The sequence below is a fragment of the Propithecus coquereli genome, unplaced genomic scaffold, assembly GCF_000956105.1.
Source record: "Propithecus coquereli isolate 6110/MARCELLA unplaced genomic scaffold, Pcoq_1.0 Scaffold50, whole genome shotgun sequence".
NCBI classification, from domain to species: domain Eukaryota; kingdom Metazoa; phylum Chordata; class Mammalia; order Primates; family Indriidae; genus Propithecus; species Propithecus coquereli.
In genome coordinates, this window is record NW_012150841.1 from 6,115,409 (window position 1) to 6,136,091 (window position 20,683).

Genomic DNA, 20,683 nt, shown 5'->3' on the forward strand with positions numbered 1-20,683 from the left:
TACCGAGAAAGAGTTAAAAAGATATAATTCCCCCTAAGGGCAGAGAAAACAAGAAAGCCAATGACAATGGATTAGAGATGTCAGGAACATTTTGGAAAGTTGATTGTCAAGTGGTGCGTGCCTACAGAATTCGGGTGGGTGGGTAGGGAAAGGGATTGCTGGTTTTCTTTATAAGCCTAAGAGTCCTGCTGACTTCTTAAAATACATGCATGTATTATATTGATGTTATGAAAATAAATTTTTTCAAAGGAAAGAAATCAATGCCAAATTCTGTTGAATGATCTTTAGATTTAAAATTGTGATTATTTCTTGATGCAATGCAACCTCATTAATTTGGAACATAAAGAAACGTTACATTAATAGATTCAGATGGTACAATGTTTCTAATAAATTAAATTTCTCTAATAAAAAAATTCGAGACACTTTATGGCAGATTGGGAATTGCAATTATTTCCAATTATACACTATTTTGAACAAACAATTGCCTTCGTGGGATTATACTGTATTCTAAATAAGGCACAGTAAATAGAAAATGCTTTGAGATAACAAACTATCTAATGAGGGATCCTTGATTTCAATGCTCTTATTCAATTTGAATTCAATTGGGGAAAATTTGTTTTAAGATATAAACCCCAGGGGAAAGCAGATGGCAGTTTTGTACAACTTTTTGTTATTGATTCAGAGGTGATCAAGATAAGTGAATTCAGGAAGCAGGGAGGAAAGAAAAGTAAAGAAAGATGACATAATTACTGAGAAAAAGGCCATTTAGTAAATCTGAAGAGTATTTATGGAGTTGATTTTGCAATAAGCTCACTTTTAAAAATTGCGGTGTGTCAGCAATTTCCAGACTGTGGGAAACTACAGGACCAAAAGGGAAAAAAAAGAACTTTGTCTCTTTGTCTCTTCAACAAATAAACTTCAAGAAAAAAAGAAGAGAAAGATAAAGAAAAAAGAGATAAAAGGGGGACCTTCAGATTGAAAGAGACTTAAAAAACATATAAACCTATTGTAAAGTATGGACATTATTTGGATTTGGGTTCAAACAAGCTATAAATAAATGATGACATAAGATAATTGGAAATTGGAATGCTGGATATTTGATGGTATTAAAGAATTACTGTTAATATTTTTAGGTAAGATAATGGTATAGTGGTTATGTTTAATAAAACCAGAGTTCTTATTTTTTAGACATGTATATAGAATGATAGAAGTCCGGGATTTTGTTTCAAATCCTTCAAATCAAGAAGAGAAAGTGGATGGGGGTGTGTATGGGGCAAGACTGGCCAGGGTTAGTGGTTGTTAGGTGTGAGTGACAAACACATGAAGGTTCATTATATCGTTCTGCTTTTGTGGGTGTTTCTGAAAATCTCTATAATAAAACTTTTTTAAAAAAATAGAGCATGGCTTTTTTAGTCAGTCTGGATGTTTATTTGTTTTAATCTTCTGTTTGATATTTTTCTGGGGACTCTCCAGAGCATCTATGTGGGGAACCATGGGCCTGTGAAGCTGGAGGTTTGGCAGTGATCAGAAATCAATTAAAAGCAAAAAAGAACTCAGAGCACAATTATTGCATAGCTGTGGTGGACAGATGTTAAGGTGGCTCCCAGTGATCCTTGGCTTTGTGTAATGCCCACCCCTTGAAGTGTATGTGGGACCTGTGACTTGCCTCTACCCAGCAGAAAATGGAAAAGGTGATAAATGTCATTCCCATGATGTTATAAGACTCCATCTTGCTAGCAGACTCATTCTCTTTCTCCCTTGGTGGCTTTGAGGAAGCAAGCTGCCACGTTGTAAGAGGGCCTATGGAGAAGGCCACATGGCAAGGAACTGCAGGTGGCCTTTAGGAGCTGAGGGTGGCCCCTGGCTGACAACAAATAAGAAGCTGGACCCTTGGTCTTATACAAGGAAATAAATTCTGCCAATGACCTGAGCGAGCTTGGAAGCAGATCTATCACCAGCCAACCTCCAGATGAGAACTGAGCCCAGGGTGACACCTTGAATTCAGCCTGTGAGACCCTGAGCAGAGGACTCGGCTAAGCCAGCCTCAGACTCTTGACTCATGGAAATTATGAGATAATAAATGTGTGTTGTTTTAACCCGCTAAGTCTGTGGTAATAGGTTATATAGCACAGAAAACTAATACAATGGCATTATAGTCTTTCTGCCCACAGATTAGTATAAATTTTGAAAAGAATTTCAAGTAAGTTCCTGTTTATCCTGAATGGCCACAGTAAAGTGTATCAGATAAATGTGATGTTCTGGGAAAGTGCATGTCTGTATACCACATGCTGGTTACCATGTTTCAGATAATTTAAATATAGTGAATTACATGTAACACCAAAATGATGGTGAATATTTACTTGAGGATCATGGACACAAATAATGATCATGATACAGTTTTGTGGGAAAAATTTGATCATTTTAGCTTCCTGAATCTTACATTCTAAATTTTTATAAGTTATTCAGCACTTATAAGTAAATGGAACAGTGAAGGGGGCTAGCTTACCTCACATTTTATACCACATACAAAAATTAACTTGAAATGGATCATATGCCTAAAGAGCTAAAACTATAAAACTTCTGGAAGAAAACATGAGAAAATCTTAGTGACCTTTGGTTTGGCAAAATTTCTTAAATAGGACCCCAAAACATTCTTAAACAGGACCTCTACTATAAAACAACAAAAAAGATAAATTGGATTTTATTTAAAGCTTTTGCTCTTCAAAGGACATTTTTACAAAAAGGAAAAGGTGAGTCAGTCATAGACAGGGAGAAAATATTTGCAAATTTTATATATGTATAAGATTTATACCTAGAATATACAAAGAACTCTCAAAACTCAATAATAAGACGACTCATTTAAATAAGGCCAAAAAATTGGACAGACACTTCATCAAAGAAAATAAACATATGGGTGGCAAATAAACACATGAAAAGATCCTGGATATCATTAGTCATTAGGAAAATACAAATTAAAACCTCAGTGAGATAACATTTCATACCCACTAGAATAGCTAAATTTTTTTTTTTTTTAAATCAACCATACCAAGTGTTGGTGACAATGTACAGCAACTGGAACTCTCACGTACTGCTGGTGAGAATGTAAAATGGTACGATCACTTTGGAAAGCAGTTTGTCAGTTAGTTAAAAAGTTAAACATACCTACAGCCAGACAGGAGGCAATCACCAACTGCATTACATCTGAATTCATGCAATTGTGGGGTATGTTAGGCATTTCTTGGTATTTGCTTCAGATTCAAACAACAATAAAAGGGTGATTGTTCATCTTTGATTATGGCTATTAACAAAGCTTTGATTATGGCTATTTTAAGGCATTTGAATAGTGTCTTAAAAATACATACAATTTACAAAGCGCATATATTTCACTTAATCTTTGCATCAACCCTATGAGGTAGCTAGGAGAATGTGGATTCACTATTGTCATTTCATAGAGGGGCAAATGGAGGCTCAGCAAAGTTAAGTGGCTTACGCAATGTCGCACAACCAATTTATGATGATATCTGAGTGCCAACCAGACTTTACTGCTCTTTCCTCTGCCTTGTGGTGTCTGCTAGAAAACTACATGCTGATGTGGATTATTTTCTTTAAAGCAAAATAGAGACTATTACTAAATTCCCAATAATTATGGTAACTAGCACTGTTTTGTATGTAACTGATGTATAAAAAAGGTGACACAAAATTAACCTTTTAAAATCTAATAGTTACATATTTATTTTGTAAAATTTATATGGTTTTATATAAACATTATAGTTACCTTCTACTTATAGCCAGTGATACTATTTTGTAAAAATGATAATGATTGATGTTTGCTTTTTAAATACATTAAATTTAAGTTTTAGAAAAGTATGTTTAAAGGAAAATTATTAAGTAAATTATAGCACAAGTAGTACACAAATAAGGCAAAATTCATTAAGGTGGCTCTTGGAAATTGAAGTCTGGGAAATTCTACACACTATGGAAATAGATTAATACAAATCTCCTTTTGAGAAGGAAAATAGAAAATCAGAACTGAGTTTCCCTTAAGAAAAAAAAAAAGTCAACTTTAATGAAAAGGAAGCTCTGACACAATCTCTTGGACTTTTCCTTTATGCCAAGATAGAGGAGCGATTCTCTGTGCCCCAGAATATATACAATACCATATAAGTTCATAGCTCCACCGCCGGACTAGCTAAGACCAAAGGCACTAATTCCGATTGCTTTTTAACTCTACTCTTTTCTTTCTCTTGAAGTTTCATCACCACTGTAACCTCACAAATGAGGTCAAGGAGCTAAGAGGTATGAGCAAAGTTTGTCATTACCTCTTCTAGAATTTATGCCCCAGCCCCTGTTTGGGCAGACTTAAGTTTGTGAAACATATTGTAGGCAATTAATTGTATAAAGTTACAAACTATGGCTAGTGTAGGAGATAGCGAGAGACTTCAGTTATAACTATAATCTCGAAGAGCGTCATAAACACCAAATTCCACTCTGTCTTGCCTTTTTAGTGGAATGCTCGAGATAGCACTGCAAAGAGATAATTTCTTACTACTCCTGAAAATGACCAAAACCTTCAAAAAATAGTAATAATGTTTTTCTTGTTTGCTCAAATAGTAGTCGAACAGCAAGATTTTTAAAAACTCCCTGAGCTTTTCTGCTAACAGTACAATGCTCCAACTATTATGTTTTTATAATCTCCCTGCCACTCCCTCCAACCACTGCTAATGGTTACTGTTAAGCAGTGGGTCCCAAAGTGTGGTCTCAGGACCAGCAGCAGTGGCAGCACCTGGGAACTTGTTAAAAATGCAAATTCTCCAGCCACACCCCAGACTTACTCAGAAACTCTGGGGGTGGAGCCCACAGTCTGTGTTTTCACAAGCACTCCCAGGGATTCTAAGCACACCAAAGTTTGAGAACTGCTGTTCTAATAAAATAACAGTTATCAGAGTGTGGTCTACGACTAATAGGTGCCTTCCAGGTAATGAAAGAACTAACTTCTTGTTACAATTTAACACTGCTATTAGAAGTTCTAAATAAAGGAATTTCTAACAGAAGTTCCCCTAGGTGTCTATCAACATCACAAATACTCTTAGATAACTTCCCAGTGTCATCAGATAAGACAGGAGAATTCCTCTTCTAAAGATTAGAAGTTCGCTTGTGCTCTACCTCACTCCCTCTATAGTGAGCTGTGTTCCAAAAAGCCCACCACACAGCTATCTCGACCATCTTATTCTGGCTTGATTCTCTGGGTTTAAACTGTTTGGCTGTTAAGCAATGCATAGGTGCTCAATTTCACCCAATTATAATAGCTCGTGCTGGCTCAAAGGATCAGAACAAACTCCCTCTGCTTCTATTTCCACAGAACAAACTCCTTCTCTTGTCCCAAATTTTCATTTATTCATTCATTCATTCGCTCACAAAATACTGAGCACACAGTATGTGACAAGTGTTTCTTTAGGTGCTGGTGAAACAGCAGTGAACATGGCAGATGGTCCTGCCACTATAGAAGATCACAGCTACTGCCTGTCTGTTTTGTTCACATATCTTCCACCCTCCAGCTCAAAGCTGAGTGTGCTTTCACTGAGCTCCATGGCCTGCTATGGATCGTGCTTCTCAGGGCAGCCCACTGTGCTGGGCAAAGCAGAGCTTTGATGTGACGGGGACTCGGGGTCAAATCCTAGCTCTACCCATTCAGCTGGGACATTTGACAAGTTACTTTTCAGTTCTCCAAGTCTTGTTTGCCTCCTCTGTAGAAAGGACACAATAATACCTATCTCGCACGGTTTTTGCAAGGATTAAATGAGATAGAGTACAGAGCATCACACCAAGCAGATACGCAGTAAGTTCTACTTTCCTTTCCCTAGAAAAGTAGGGTCCCTTTCTGCTTGGGCTTGAAGCTCATTCTTTAACTTTAAGTCAAATCTGTTCTCTTCATAACCACCTGGACTTTCATGTGATTTGACGTCCCTTAGATTTATTGCTGGGTCAATATTTCTCAGTATGTGATGTCTAGACTACTAACTTTAGAATCACCCTGGCTGTTGGTTAAAAATGCAAATGCCTGGGTCCCATCCCAGATTTGGGGGTGGGGAGGAGTGGAACAGAAAATCTGCTGCATTAACACGTTTACCAGGTGATTCTTTGCACACTAAAGTCTGGGAACAACTGATTTAGCTGCTCTGAACTACTTCCCCAAGCTTCTTGTTGCCTTCATCAAAAGAAGCCCACGAAAAAGCTTACTAACTCAGCCCACTCTCCTTCTCGCTTCACTCTTTTGAAGGCTATTCTTAGAGGAAGGAGAGTGTCATGGCTAAGAGGTCAAGCTCTACTACAAACAGATTTGAGATCAAAGCCCAGCTTTACCACTCACCGGTGGTTCTCTAAGTGTGGTACCCCTGAGAAGCAGCAACACCTGGGAACTTGTTAGAGCTGCAACTTCTTGGGTCCCACCCCAGCTGGACCAATTCAGAAACTCGAGGATGGGAGCCCAGCCATCTGTGTTTTAACAAGCCCTCCAGGGGACTCTGGTGCATGCTTAATTGTGAGAACCACCGCCACTTACTAACTGAATGACCTTGTGCAGAGTCACAACTTGTCTAAGCCTTCATTTCCTCATCTGTAAAATACTAAAAGTACTAATCACAGAGTTGTGATAGTGAAATGACATGATATATAGAAGCACTTAATAAATAGCCACTGCTGTTATTAAGCAAACTGTCCTTTGTCCCATGGATTCTTTTAGGTTTGGGTTGTTTGGTTTTTGCAATGGCAAGTGGAAATCATCAAGTTATGCCATCTTAAATGGCTCAAAGCTTACCTGCTCACCTAGTCCATCCCAATCAACTGGAATGACACTCATTTACTCCTACACAGCTCTCTATCTCTGTGCCTTCACCATTCCTGTTCTACCTGCCCAGAATACCTTTCCATTTTCTGCCCACACAGTCCAAATCTTACTTCTCCCCAAAGTGTCAGCTCTTTTCTGCTCCCTTCCTGATGTCTTGCCTGACTGCTCCAGGCCAAATGAATCTGCCCTTCTCTAAACTGTCAGTTATCATCTGTGTTGCAGGATTTAACCCCTAAGCATGTACACGTATGATACTTGTGAGTTTCATTTCATATCTAGTTGTCTTGTCTCTGTAATTATCATGAAAACTCTTGGGAAACAGAGATAGTACCTTATAGTTCTTTTTAAATCTCTTCCTCATCCATCCTATGCTAAAAGAATGAATGAATGAACAAACTTCTATAGCAGAGCCCACTCTTCTTAGGGCACACTTGAAACTTTTTTTAAAAACATAGACTTTTAAGAATGGTAATGATTATAGTAGCCTAGGTTCGCATAAGCTTTCACAGTTTAAAACAATGCTTTGGTACTTTTAACCGAATCTAGTTGTCACAAAAACCTTGTGAGTAGATATTGTTGTCTCTTTTTTGCACATGAAGAAACAGATTCAGATCTTTCCAGTGATTTGCCTCTGGCTGTCGAACTAGTAAGTGGCAAAGCTGGGGCTTAAGCTCCTGTATTCTGTTGCATCTTTTACTCGCCCACTTTGGTCGGTCTAGTTTATCACTGGTTAGTGTTTACCCCTCTTGCACTGTGCTAGAATCTCTACATTCAACTCTCCTATTGAAGGCAAGTGCTGCTCAAATAATGACGAGCCTTTCTGATACTTTCAATGTCAAAACAGGGCCCATTTGGGAAACAAGAAGTACAGCCTCACCTGGTGTTCCTAAGCGGGCCTGAGCAATGGTCAGTTTTTCATGGGGTGCTTGGCATTGGCAGCTGGTTTCATCGGCAAATGGGGCAGGTGCAGTCAGGGTCTAGAAGGGAAAAAAAGAAAGGGAATACAGTCTGACAAACTTTCCTTTGGCACTAAACTGAAGTTTCATTTCTCTTGGCTATACAGGTATGATTAAGAAGTAGAATATATCCACTGAATCTCTCAGAGAAATATTGTACTCTTAGAAATAAAGACGGGGCATTTTCACCGAAACTTTTTTTTTTTTTTAACTGATGCTTCGGAAAGAATAAGAGCTCTTCAGTGTCTGCTGCATACCAGGTACCAGATGAGATACTCTGGCATCATCTCTTTTAGGCCTCACAACCCCCTGTGATGGATAGATATTTCTATCCTAGGGTATAGGATAATGCTATCCCTATTTCACAAAAAGGAAACTGAGGCTCAGCAGGGTTAAGAAATATGCTAAATCATGCCCTTGGCAAGTCACAATGCCCAGCTTTGAACATTTCACAACCAACCAGGGCAGTCTTCAAACATTTAGACTCACCCACGCCCAGGGGCCTCGGCCGGAAGGAATGCCATACTCAGAAGCGCGGCACAACATCTGTATTTCACATACGCCAGCCTGGCCAATCACAAACTCTGACGTCTCTTCGGTGCAAAGGCCGAGGCCGTTATCTGTGCCCAGGCAGGGCCTGAAAGCACAGCAATTCCGGCAGGCTGCAGACAACTAACTGTTCCTGTGGTGGCTTCCACAGCCGCCAATGGCTGGAGGCCCCGCCTCAGGCAGTTTGGACTAGGGATCTGAGGAACGCTCTGAGAAAGATGTAGTCACTTGGAAGCCTGCCCAGGAAGTGGCCCTGCATTTTGTAGTCAGCCTCTTAAAATGAAAACCTCACTCTCTCCAGGCAGAGGAAGACAAAGCGAATGGTGTTTTCATAAACAAGGGAAATGCAATCCAGAGTTGTCCATCTGTAGTCTTTGAACTATGCTATTACCACAATCACCACTGCATCATCTTTGTTATTTTTAAAGCTGAAGTTAACTACTCACTGTAAACATTATTCACAGTGCTGCATGAATTCTTAGAGATGGAGACAGGTGTTCCTTAACTTGAGAAGACTAAAGAATGCTCCATACATTTGAACAGGGGCTGGGACCCACTTCTGCCATTCACTTATTCATTCACGTGCACGCATTCAAATATACGTCAGCCACTATCTTAGGCCCTGCGAACAGAAGTAGGGATAAAACCAATCCCTGCCATTGAAGAGCCCCAGTTCTCTGCACGGATGAGACTCGATCCCGGCCCTGCCCCCACCCTCTTTCCCCATTGCAGCACCTTCCACCGTGGAAGCTGGAGTCCTGCCCCAGTTTTGTTTGGAGACCTCCCCGTGGTCTGAGACTTTCTTAGCCCCCACCCACTCCTTCAGGGCTCTAGAAGCAAACCAAGACTTGGGACAAGGATTCAGGAAACTTGAGTCCATTATTGGTTCTTTTTCAGATACATTAAGTTGACCTCACACACTGTGGTGGTCCGGAACAGCATTTGTAATGTGGCAAAGGGGTGCAGTGACAAGAGCAGAAACTCTGCAGCCACAAAACCAGGGTTCAAACTCCCTTTCCAGCACTTACTGGTCACAAATTCTAATTTGGCTCTTCTGGTTGAAAGGAACCTACACGCACTAAAGTTGGCTCAAGGGATGAAGGATTTATTTTAAGGCTACCTTGGCACTGAAACTGTGGAAAAGGGGGAAGGGGCAGAACATTGCCCCAGAGTGCTTGCTCTGCACTGACTTGGCTGCTCTCTGCACGTGACTGTTTCTGTTCCACCTCGTTTACCCGAGTTCCTTCCACTCCCCAAAACTTCAGCTTGAATTTGGCCCATCATGGCCTCCTAAGCCTCTCTTCACAACACTCATTTAACAACTTCTGATCGTGCCTTTCAGTAGCAGCTCCTGCTCCTACCAACTTACTGCTTCTTTCCGTGTTCCCCAATTCAAATTCCTAAGGGAGAATCAGATTGACCAAGCTCATCTTTTTCAAATCAGGCCACAACCAGGATTGGCTGATGTTGGGGAAGGTGCCCACCCTGGGGCCCAACAGATGTGGTGAGGGAAGCTGTGGGTGGCCTATCGTTGCCACTTTTGCAGGAGCTATAGTTGGGGCAAGAAACATATTTGACTTTGTGTGCTTAAAAGCAAGTTCCTTAACTTATTTGAACCTCAGTTTCAACTGTAAAATGGGTAAGTATCTTGCAGGGCTGTTGTGAAAAACACAGATAATATGTGTAAATGTACATGGTACTCAATAAATTGTAGCTTTTATTACTGCTATTATTATTCACTATTATATATCATAATACATAATACTATATAAGATGGTATAATAGATAATGTAGTTCCCCATAGAAACAAATAAATTGACTCATGAATGGACTTTTAGGACACAACCCAAATAGGCAAGTGGATGGGCAAATGGGATTAGTTTGTGTTAAATGATTCATCGCCTTTTAATATATGTAGACAGTGAACCTTTTTCACATGATCTAAAATAAATTACTATTTGGAGATATTTTATACGCTAGTCGCAAAGTTTATTAAAGAGATAAGGTGTTGCCATTTTCCAAGAAAGATGTGTTCCGGAGGTCGTGGAATCTGGTAATTAAAGCAGAGACAGAGAAAGGTGTAAAGCAACAATAGTTACTCAGAGGTGAAGAAAAGGTTTATATGCACTGTGCATTTTGCTCTTAATTATTATGGCCTGGAAGTAGGAAAGAGGGAGAACCAAAGAGATGGAAAGCAGAGCGAATTCCTAAGTGAATGAGTGTGCTTGTGTGTGCCTGCGTGCACATGTGATTCTCTTTAACAGAAGTTGACATGAAGAAGGAGTATTTCTTGTTCTGTACAAAGCACTCTGTTTGGAATGGGGAGAATGCAAAAATAAACGAGCCACAGCCTTGCTCTCCAGAGCATTGCCTTCCAAAGCAAGGTGGAATACCCCGAGTTGAGGGTCAAGCTCTGCATTCAGGAAGACCTCGGTTAAAGCCCAGCTATCACTATTCAGTAAGACCTTGGTTGAAGCCCAGCTACCACCAACCGGCCATATGATCTGAGGCAATATTTTTTCAGTCTGGACACCCCATATTACAATAGAAAAACCTCTCCTTCTTCTCTGAGCCAGAACAAATCATTTGATTTATAAGGAATTCTATGCTCTTCAGGTTCTGCCTCTTCCACATACTAGGGACAAACCAACTTCAGGACAATGTAAGATAGCCAGAGGCTCCAGGAAGGGACAGGGACTGGGCTAACTGAGCCTTCATGCTATCTATTGGCCTGCAGAGGACCAAGGCCCCCACCTATTCCTCACCATTTGCCAAAGCTGGGATGCTTTGAGCGATCCTCTGGTCTAGGCCCTACATAACACATAAAACTGAGGCCCAATAACATACTAGCTAAACCTTTGAGTGCCTACTTAGTACCATGTATCCATCTAAATGCTAAGCACTTTAAATGCATTTGCTCATTTAATTCGTACAACTCTGTGAGGTAGACACTATTTCCATTGAACCGTATAGGACCTGTCTTCAACAGTGACACCAAGTGACAGCAAGAAGCAACAGCAGTGGTAGATCCCTCAGACTCAGTTACCTTTTTGGCTCCCTTTGAACTGAGGAAACCCTCAGGATTCTTAGGCAATAGGGTTGGGGAACCTTATAAAGGAGATACTAGACTTACTGATAATTAGAGAAGGGGATACCCAAACAACTAATTGAAGAAATAAAAGCATGTAGCCATATTTTTACCAAGACTTGGTGAAGCAGGTCAGATGAATTACATGTAGTTATTGGCAAGCCTCAGCTTAGATTCTAAATCAGCCAGATCACATTTTCTAGTGTTTATTAGCACATGCTATATGTTTAATATGATGCTAGATGATTGGAGAGTGGATAAATGGAGAAAAGATGAAAAAGGAAGAAACAGAACTGGCTCTGGGGCAGCAATCTTGCAAAGTGAAGGGTGGCCCTTTTAGAATGGGAGAAGGTATTAGTTTGAAAAGGTATGTTAAATTTTTAATAATTTCATATTTGGGGAAAAACTCTTTTCAACATGAAAATCGTAGAAACATAGCTTCTGAGCTGGTAGAGATCCTCAGTGGATAGACTATGCCCCCCACCCCCCAAAGAGAGCCATATTCCAAATTCAGGGTTGGTTTGGCACAGAAGAAAGAAAGGATTTTAAAGAGCTAAGAAACCCTGGCCCAGTGCCCTGGACCTCACACGTGCAAGGGCCTTGCCAGACCACGGACTTGGAGCTAGGTCACAATAAAACTTCTTTCTGCCTAATTTAAGATTTCAGAATACCCAGTCACTGCATGTGAATATGTCGTCTATTTGTCACACAAGTTCTGGTTATGTAAATTGTACCATAGTAACCTACCAAAGCCATAGTCCCATCATGCCTTTTAAAGGAATAGACATTATATGCTGGGCATTTCATTCACAGAATCTCTTCAGTTGGACATTGTCAAATATCTACTTAAAACAAAGGTGATTAGGTACTATATAAAATATACAATGCGAACATTACTTGAGTGTAAAAATAACGGTTGATAGAAGCTGTTCTTATGCAACGTACACCACTAACTGACAACTGGACTGATCAGACAACAAACTAATCAACTGGTGGTGATGGCCAACTGCAGAGTTGCTTGTTTAAGCTAAGATCTTTTTAACTACAGTGGGAAATCCAATCAGACAAGCCTGAGTTCAAATCCTAGATCCATTATGTAATATCCATTTGATTTTGTAAATTTGATCTTTAAAAAGTGCTGGTTCTTAACCTCTCTAGCCTTCAGTATCCTCATCTATGAAACGGAGATAATAAAAAGATCTACCTCATGAAGCTATTGTGAGGATTAAATGAAATAATGTATGGGTAAGAAATGTTCCCTTTGTCTTTCCAGAATCTACTCTCTTCCTACCGTTCTCTGCTCTTTTCTCTATGGCTTTCCATACAGACTGCGCCAATGGGCTCCCTCGCCCTCCTGCCTCCAGTTAGGTTGGGTCCATGAGGAGCATGTACAACACTGGAGGGCAGGACAAGAGTGAGCTCAAGGTACTTGTCTCCTTGGATTCCTCTCTGCTAGCTCTGTCCTTTTACTGAAATCCACACCTCCTATGAGGGCGCCCTCTTCACAGAGCTCTCTACAAGTTTCTGGTAACCACATTCTCCCCTTGCCCCTTCCTTATAATTCTGAATTTGTGGTTCTAAAGCTGGTGAGTCCCTAGCCCAGGAGGTGGCAACCTTCAAATATTTCTAGGGTACCATACTATTCCTTGAGGTTTCCTTAAACACTGCCTGCACCTTTGTAAAAACTCCCTTTATTAAAAACTCTCTTCAGATTTCACCTTTACAGTGAGGCATGTGTGTTTTGATATGGCCTTGACCGATACAGTATCTATAACAGTATAATGCCAGGTTCAACAAACGGTAGCTAACAAATGCCGATGAGGTATGTTAGAAGCACAGAGATCAATTAAAAAGTGAATTATCCATGGTTATCAAGGTTATAACCATCTCGAGAAGTCGCCAGTAGGAAAGAATTTTACAAGGACAAAACATTTTAATCAGGATGTGCAAAATAGGTAAGAACAGGACTTCAGGAAGAACCTGCTTCTTTCATGTAGATCTTCTGCCTTGGAACTCACTGGCTTTCCCACAAATTCAGAATAACAACAACAACAACAACAAAAAAATCACAAAATCTCATCCCCCAGTCTCATACTGTTAGGTTTATGTTTACCCATCTCTGAATATATTTTTTAAAGCCTGACTTAACATGGGATCAGAATATTTTGGTCTTTTGAAGACAGAAAGAAAAAAATAGATCTTATAGTTGACCATAGGTCCAGCACACATGAATCACTGGGTTCTTGGACTGTGTCATTGATTATGTAGAATCTCACATCAGGCAGCTGGTGCAAAGGCCTCACCAATAGATGTCACTGGAGTGGAGGAAAAAGAGGCCCAGTACATGACACAGCACCAAGAAATATCCATTTTTCATTTAGTTAAGTATCGTATGCACCTGTTACAAAGTAACAGGCACCATTAAAAACAGTAAGACAGATATATATGTACTGATGGAAAGATATCTAAGACATTTTGTTGAATGCAAAAAGCAAGTCACACAACAATATGTATAATATGTGTACATGTATGATACCATTTATGGTAAAAAGAGAGAAGAAGAGAGGGAGGGAGAGAGAGAGAGAGAAAGGAGAAAGGGAGAGAGGTAACTGTGTTCTGAAATAGTTTAGAACTGTGCTAATATGGTAGCTATTAGTCACATGTGACTATTTAAATTCAAATTATAATTAATTAAAATTAAATAAAATTAAGAACAGTTTCTCAGTCACACTAGTCACATTTCAGGTGCTCAACAACCCATGTGGCTAGTGGGTACTATATTGGACAGTGCACATATAGAACATTCCCATCATCATAGAAAGTTCTACTGGACAGCACTGGCCTTGAATGATACACCAAACTACTAACTGGGGTTACCTCTGGGGAAAAAGACAGTATTTTGGGAGAAGAGATGAAGGGATTTTTTTTTGTTTGTTTACTCTGTATATGATCGTTATTTTATTATTACAATGAAAACACATTTGTGTAATGTACATAACGTAAAAATAAATTTAAAGACCTATTTCCTCTCCAGTGAATTCAGAGAGGCAGAGAATTTAATCAAGGCTTAGGTGTCCTGAATGCGTGTGGGGGGGGGCGGGGAGGGCGTCTATTAAGAAAAGAGGAGTATTTGGAAAAACAACTATTATCCAAAAACTAACTGTTAAATGATATGATTCCTAGATATATGAAATATTTAAAACTCATTTGAACTTAAAAAAAAATTTAAATTGCTTTCATAGTATCTACCCATTATTCATTTTTCCAACATTCAACAAACACTACTTGAATGCTTTCTGTGTGCCAGGCACTGCTCTAGCTTGTGAGGATATATCAGGAGACAAAACAGACAAAAATTCTGCCCTCATAACACGTACAGATAATAGACAAACAACAAAAAAGAATGTAACATATGTAGTGTGTTAAAAGGTGATTAGGTGCTATAGAAACAAATGAGGCAAGGAAAGGGAATAGGGAGGAGTGTAGGGGGTATAACTGTAGATAGGATAGTCAAGGAAGTTGACATATGTGCAAAAATATACAGGGTCAATTGAGCCATGTGGAGAAAGCTCTGAAGAAAGAGCGTTCTAGGCAGAGAAAATAGCAAGTGCAAAGGCCCTGAGGCAGGAACATGCTTGGCTTCTTCCAGGAATAACTAGAAGGTCAGTACTTGGGAGAAAGTGAGCACAAAAGAAAAGAGGTAGCCAGAGGTGAGGCAGGAAGGAAGGGAAGGAGAAGCACCCAGTCACGTGGGGCTTTTAGGACGCTGTAAAGACTGGCTTTCACTCTAGGGAGACGGGAGCCATGAAAGAGTTTTGAACAAGGCATGACATGATCTGACTTAGCTTTAAAGAGCTTTGAACAAGGCATGATATGATCTGACTTAGCTTTAACAGGACCACCCGATATGTTGAGAATAAACTGTAAGAGGTCAAAAGTAGAAAAAAGAAAACCACCGAGGTGCCTGGTATAATAATCAGGCAAAAGAAGACAGTGGCTGGGGCCCGGGTGACAGATAGCAGTGGAGGTGGTGAGAATGGTCAGATTCTGGATAGATTTTGGATAAATAAAATTTGGAATAGATTAGCTGTAGAGCGCGAAAGAGCAAAAAGAGTCAGGATAATTCCAAAGTTACTGGCCTGGAGAACCGGAAAGATAGCATTGCCATTCCCTAGGATGGGGAAGATACAGGAAGAGTAGTAGGTCTGGGGGTGGGAGGGACAGGAATGGGAAGATCAAGAATTCCATTCTCACACATTTGCTCTGACATGCCTATTAGATCTCCAAGCGGAGATGTCAGATAGACAGTTGGATGTACAAGTCTGGAGTTTGGCAGAAAGGACTAAGCTAGAGATACAGGTTTAGAAGCAGACAGAATACAAGTGATATTTAAAGCCATTAGAATAGACTCACTCATTTAGCTAAGGGTCTGGGTGCAGGTAGGAGAGAGGTCCAGGTCATCAGATGAGGAGACATTGTATATTTATGCTCCGTCTCTCCTTACTATTAGGGAAGCTCCAAGAAAAGCAAGGACCTGGTCTGTCATATTCATTGCTGTATCCCTACTCCCTGGGGCAGTACCTGGCATATTAGAAGGCCCTTAAATATTTGTTGAATGGGGGGAATTTAAAGCCACTGGAGAGAGAATGATTATTGATAAAGACAAAAACAGTCTTTAAATTCAATACAAAAATAAATACATTTATCAATGTTTCATAAATTTTTCTTAACATCATCATAATATACATTATAGAAAACTTGGGAAAATTTAGAGAGAAAAACAACAGTCACCAATAATTCTGCTTCCCAGAGACAACCATTGTTAACTCTTTCTATATTCCATTTCAGGCTTTTTGATGTCATATATACATATTAACAACTTTGGAATCTGTATAGACAGTTTTTTTCACTCAATGTATCATGACTATTTTACCATGTCAATTATATAGTTTTCAACCTCACTAATTTTGATCGCCGTAAAGCATTCTGCTGAATAGAAAAACCATAATTTAAATACTTCTCTATTGTTGAATATTAAATTGTTTATATTTTACTAAATAACATTCTAAACATAATTGTGAACCTCTAATTATTTCCTTAGGATTGACACCTAGAAGCTGAATTACTTAGATCAGGGGTATGAACATATTAAAGATAAATATTTGAAGAACTTTTTAACATGTATCGGTAAATTGCCTTCTACAAAAGCTGTATCATTTATAATCACATTACAATGTATGAAGGCACCTATCTTGCTGCCATCTCACTGGCATTGGGTATTATCTTTGTCAATTTTATAGACCAAGAAATGGCATCATGCCGTTTCAATTTGCATTCTTTTGATTACAAGAAAGATTGAGCATTTTTCAAATGTTTATTAGCCATTTGTATTTTCTTCTGAGAATAATCTGTCCTTTGCCCATTTTTCTATCATTGAGAATAAGTATTTTGAAGTTGGTTAAAAGCAAAACAATAGCACAGTTAAAAATCATCTTAAATATCTTTTTAAAAATGCTTTTTTAAAATTTTATTTAGAGTTCCCTCCTAAGACATCCGTTTTTTAAGCCAGTGTATAAACACCTGCATCTGGGTCAGGCTAGTAATTACTGCTCTTCTGGTGATCAGGGATCAGAATTTTTATTATGCCCTAGGGATACGGGCCTCCCTAAAACACTGGCCACCCATACACTGCACCTCCATCCCATGTGACTATCTTCCGCCCGCAGCCGTGAGTTAATTTCAAATGGCTGGAAGACTCTTAGTACTAGAAATGAAAACCACATTTCATTGATTCTAGTATATACCTTTCTCCCCTCCCCAATTTCAACATCTCTGAGATTAGGAGGGTTTTACAATAAATGTCTGAAAATCAAGTACAACTTACGATTATTAGATTCATGAAATGCATAGATGCTATTAACGATAGAAAATAATCTGGCCAGGTGCAGTGGCTCACACCTGTAATCCTAGGACTTTGGGAGGCCGCGGCTGGAGGATCACTTGAGGCCAGGAGTTCAGGACCCTGTCTCTACCCCAAAAAATGTTTTTAAATTAGCCAGGTGTGTTGAGACGCGTCTGTAATTCTAGCTACTTGGAAGGCTGAGGTAGGAGGATCGCTTGAGCCCAGGAATTTGAGGTTACAGTGACCTATGATAACACCACTGCTTTCTAGCCACCTGTCCTCCCCTCAAAAAAAGAAAAAAAAATAGAAAATAATCTTTACCTAAAGCTAAAACATTCCATACCCTAAATCATATTTTTCGTAGGCGATTGAGCTTAAGGAGTTTGTAATGAACATCAATAACAATCTTATATCATATTCATATCCCACTTCCTTCCCCAAAGGACTTGAGGTGACTTAAGAAAAATAAAATTTGAAAGTTTAAAATAATAGTTGCAACATCTGGGGTAAGGAGGAGAAATACTGGTTTTTTAACTGAAAGGTCAGGGGTGAAATGAGCACACAGGAACGCATATCACGGTCCTCTACATTTCAGAGAGGTGGACCACAAAAATGGCTTTAAGCTCCCAGCAGTCAAAGCAAGAGGAAAACAAAGTTAATATTGTCCTTAAGGAAAAAACAAAATAGCTATTGAGGAAAAGCACAGCAGTTTCCTGATGCCGAGTTCTGAGAGAAATTCCTCCCATGGTGCCACTTTTCAGGGCACGCTTGGTGAGGCTGTAGCGACATCAACACCAACATACTTAGCAACAGCCTCCTGATAAAGACAGTCCTCTTTTTTATGTTTGTCTCCATAGTGCCCTCCATGCAAGGCAGAGCCCCAGAACCTAAAAGTCGTTCAGAAAAGCATTTTTACAAAGGGCCAAACATGCAGTCTGAAAATGCACGTCTTTCTCCCTGATGGAGGGATCCAAGGGCAAGATTTAGAATACCTTGACCAGTGTTTTCTAATGTGGGGTGGGCAGGACAATCCACTGGAGAGCAACACTTGTGCTTACGCAGCAGGTCCTTGAATGACATTGCTTTGTTCAATGTCCTTTTGTTATAATGTTGATGAGAAAAAAAAGTTGATTCTGGGCCAGGGTCGCTGTCTGTGTGGAGTTTGTACATTGTCCCCATGTCTGTGAGGGTGTTCTCCAGGTGCTCGGTTTCCTCCCACATCCCGAAGATGCGCACGTTTGGTGCATTGGCGTGTCTACATTGTCCCGGTGTGAGCGAGTGTGAGTGTCTGTGTGTGCGTGCGAGCGCACCTTGCGATGGGGTGGCGTCCTGGCCAGGGCTGGGTCCTGCCTGGTGCCCTGAGCTGCCAGGATGGGCTATGGCCACCCAAAACCCTGAACTTCAGCAGGCAAATCATTATCTTGTTTTTATTCATCTTTCTTAAATGTAGGTATAGCTCACGTTTATTTCCATTTCCGTGTTTAATATTAGAAGTGTTTTGGTGTTTATTTAGGAGTTTGGTTTTTGTGACTAGAAATATGCCATAGGAACTTAACTCTTATTAGCCTGTGGTAAAATTGGTTTCGTTATGCATCATTTTGCTTAAAGTCGCAGTTTCCAAGAACCTATCGATGACATTGACTTACTGTACTTCTCTTTTATCTATTCCTCATGGTACTTATCTACATAATTTTAAATAATAGACTTTCATGATTTTTATTATTTCTGTTTTATCCTTTCCTCACACTCTGTTATGATAGATGACAATTTTGCTTACTTTTATTCTCACCTCCCTTTCCCACAACTTTTTAGGGTAGTTATGCTACAATTTTTGCTTCTTTTACCTTTCAAAGTTTAATTCATACATTAACATGTTTATTTCTTGTTCCATCAAATGTGGACAATATCTTTTGACTCCTGCTTTTTAAGATGAGGATATCAGTACCCTTATTGCCCTTCATTAAGCTGTTCTGCTTACCTTCCAACCTGTGTTCATTTCGTATGGTTGAGGCTAATAACATCTCTGTTCAGTTCTGTAACCATTAGTCTTCCAGTGAAGTTGAAAATCAGTACTTGGTGCTTACATTATTTTGATTGTGAAAATATCACTTGCAGCATAACTATTGATCACTTTGATTCATTTCTGCACATAGCTTCTTTCCTCTAGAAATTCTAATTGCCCTCCCCTCCGCCTTGTATTACTTCTAAGAAATATATCCTCAAGCTTGACTTAATTCTCTGTCCAATTAGTCCTTTCTTTGAGTCCCCTTTTCCCCAGAGACTTCCTTCTTGAAGCTTTTTGTCTTTCTGCTCCATTCTGGGGTAGTTGTTTCCTAGGTAGGATTATTGTAATACGGAAATTTTTCTGAAATGTTCCTTTTCTCATTTCCTGAGATTAATCCATTGTTTGCTGGATCCCCATGCCACCTTCTTTCTTGATTTACTGCCTTATTTTACTGGACTACATATTGAAGTAACTTTCTAAGGATTACAGCTTTGTATATTAAAATGTTTTTATTCTGCCCTCAAACTTGGTTGATAATTTGGTTAGGTATAGAATTCTAGGTTGAAATTAATTTTCCCTGAGATTTGGTGATGGTGTGTTTCATTGTCATCTAGCATCCAGTGTTAAGGTTGAGGAACCTGATGCCATTTTGATTCTCATTGCTTTGTAGGTGTTTTTTCTTTTTTTTTTTCCCCCTTCTGGAAGCTTTTAAGATCTTTTCTTTATCATTACTGGTCTGAAATATCATAGGGCTGTGCTTAGTTAGGTGTGGGTCTTTTTTTATGCATTGTATTTTTATGCATGGTGAATCCTTTGAATCTGGAGATTAATGTTCTTCAGCTGTCTGAAATATTATTTATTGCAAGAAGGATTTCTGAAAGAAATAGAGCAAGAATTTATCTCAATGATTGTCTAAATCTGTGCCCTCTAGTATGGTAACCACTAACCACATGTGGCCAAGTAAATTTAAGTTTAAATGAATTAAATATATGGTTCCTGTGTCACACCACCCACATTTCAAGTGCTCGATAGCCACATGTGGCTAGTGCAGATATAGATAAAGAACATTTCCTTCACAGTAGAAAGTTCTGTTGGTTAGTGCTGTTCTGTAGGCTCAATGAAATTGCAAACAACATGATCTCTTTTTTAAAACTCAAGACATACAGAGGTTCAAAGACTATATTACAAGACAATAGAGGCAGTTAGAAAGTAAACTGACAGAATTCAGAGGGAGCTGAAGAGAAAAATATAATCAAGGTAAAAGCCACCATAAAAGCAACAATAGCATAAAAATGTACAATAAGATAAAATAATAAGTATATAACCAGAGACAGAGGGA

At 39.3% G+C, this 20,683-nt stretch overlaps 1 protein-coding gene across 1 annotated transcript in view; it reads right to left on the bottom strand.

Annotated features, from left to right (window-relative positions):
- The window catches only part of PCYT1B (phosphate cytidylyltransferase 1, choline, beta), a 75,698-nt gene that overhangs the window by 42,609 nt on the left and 12,406 nt on the right, over positions 1-20,683 (bottom strand). The window contains exon 2 of the mRNA XM_012656348.1: positions 7,722-7,821. Coding sequence (XP_012511802.1) covers positions 7,722-7,821 — 100 coding nt within the window. The remainder of the gene's footprint in view (positions 1-7,721; positions 7,822-20,683) is intronic.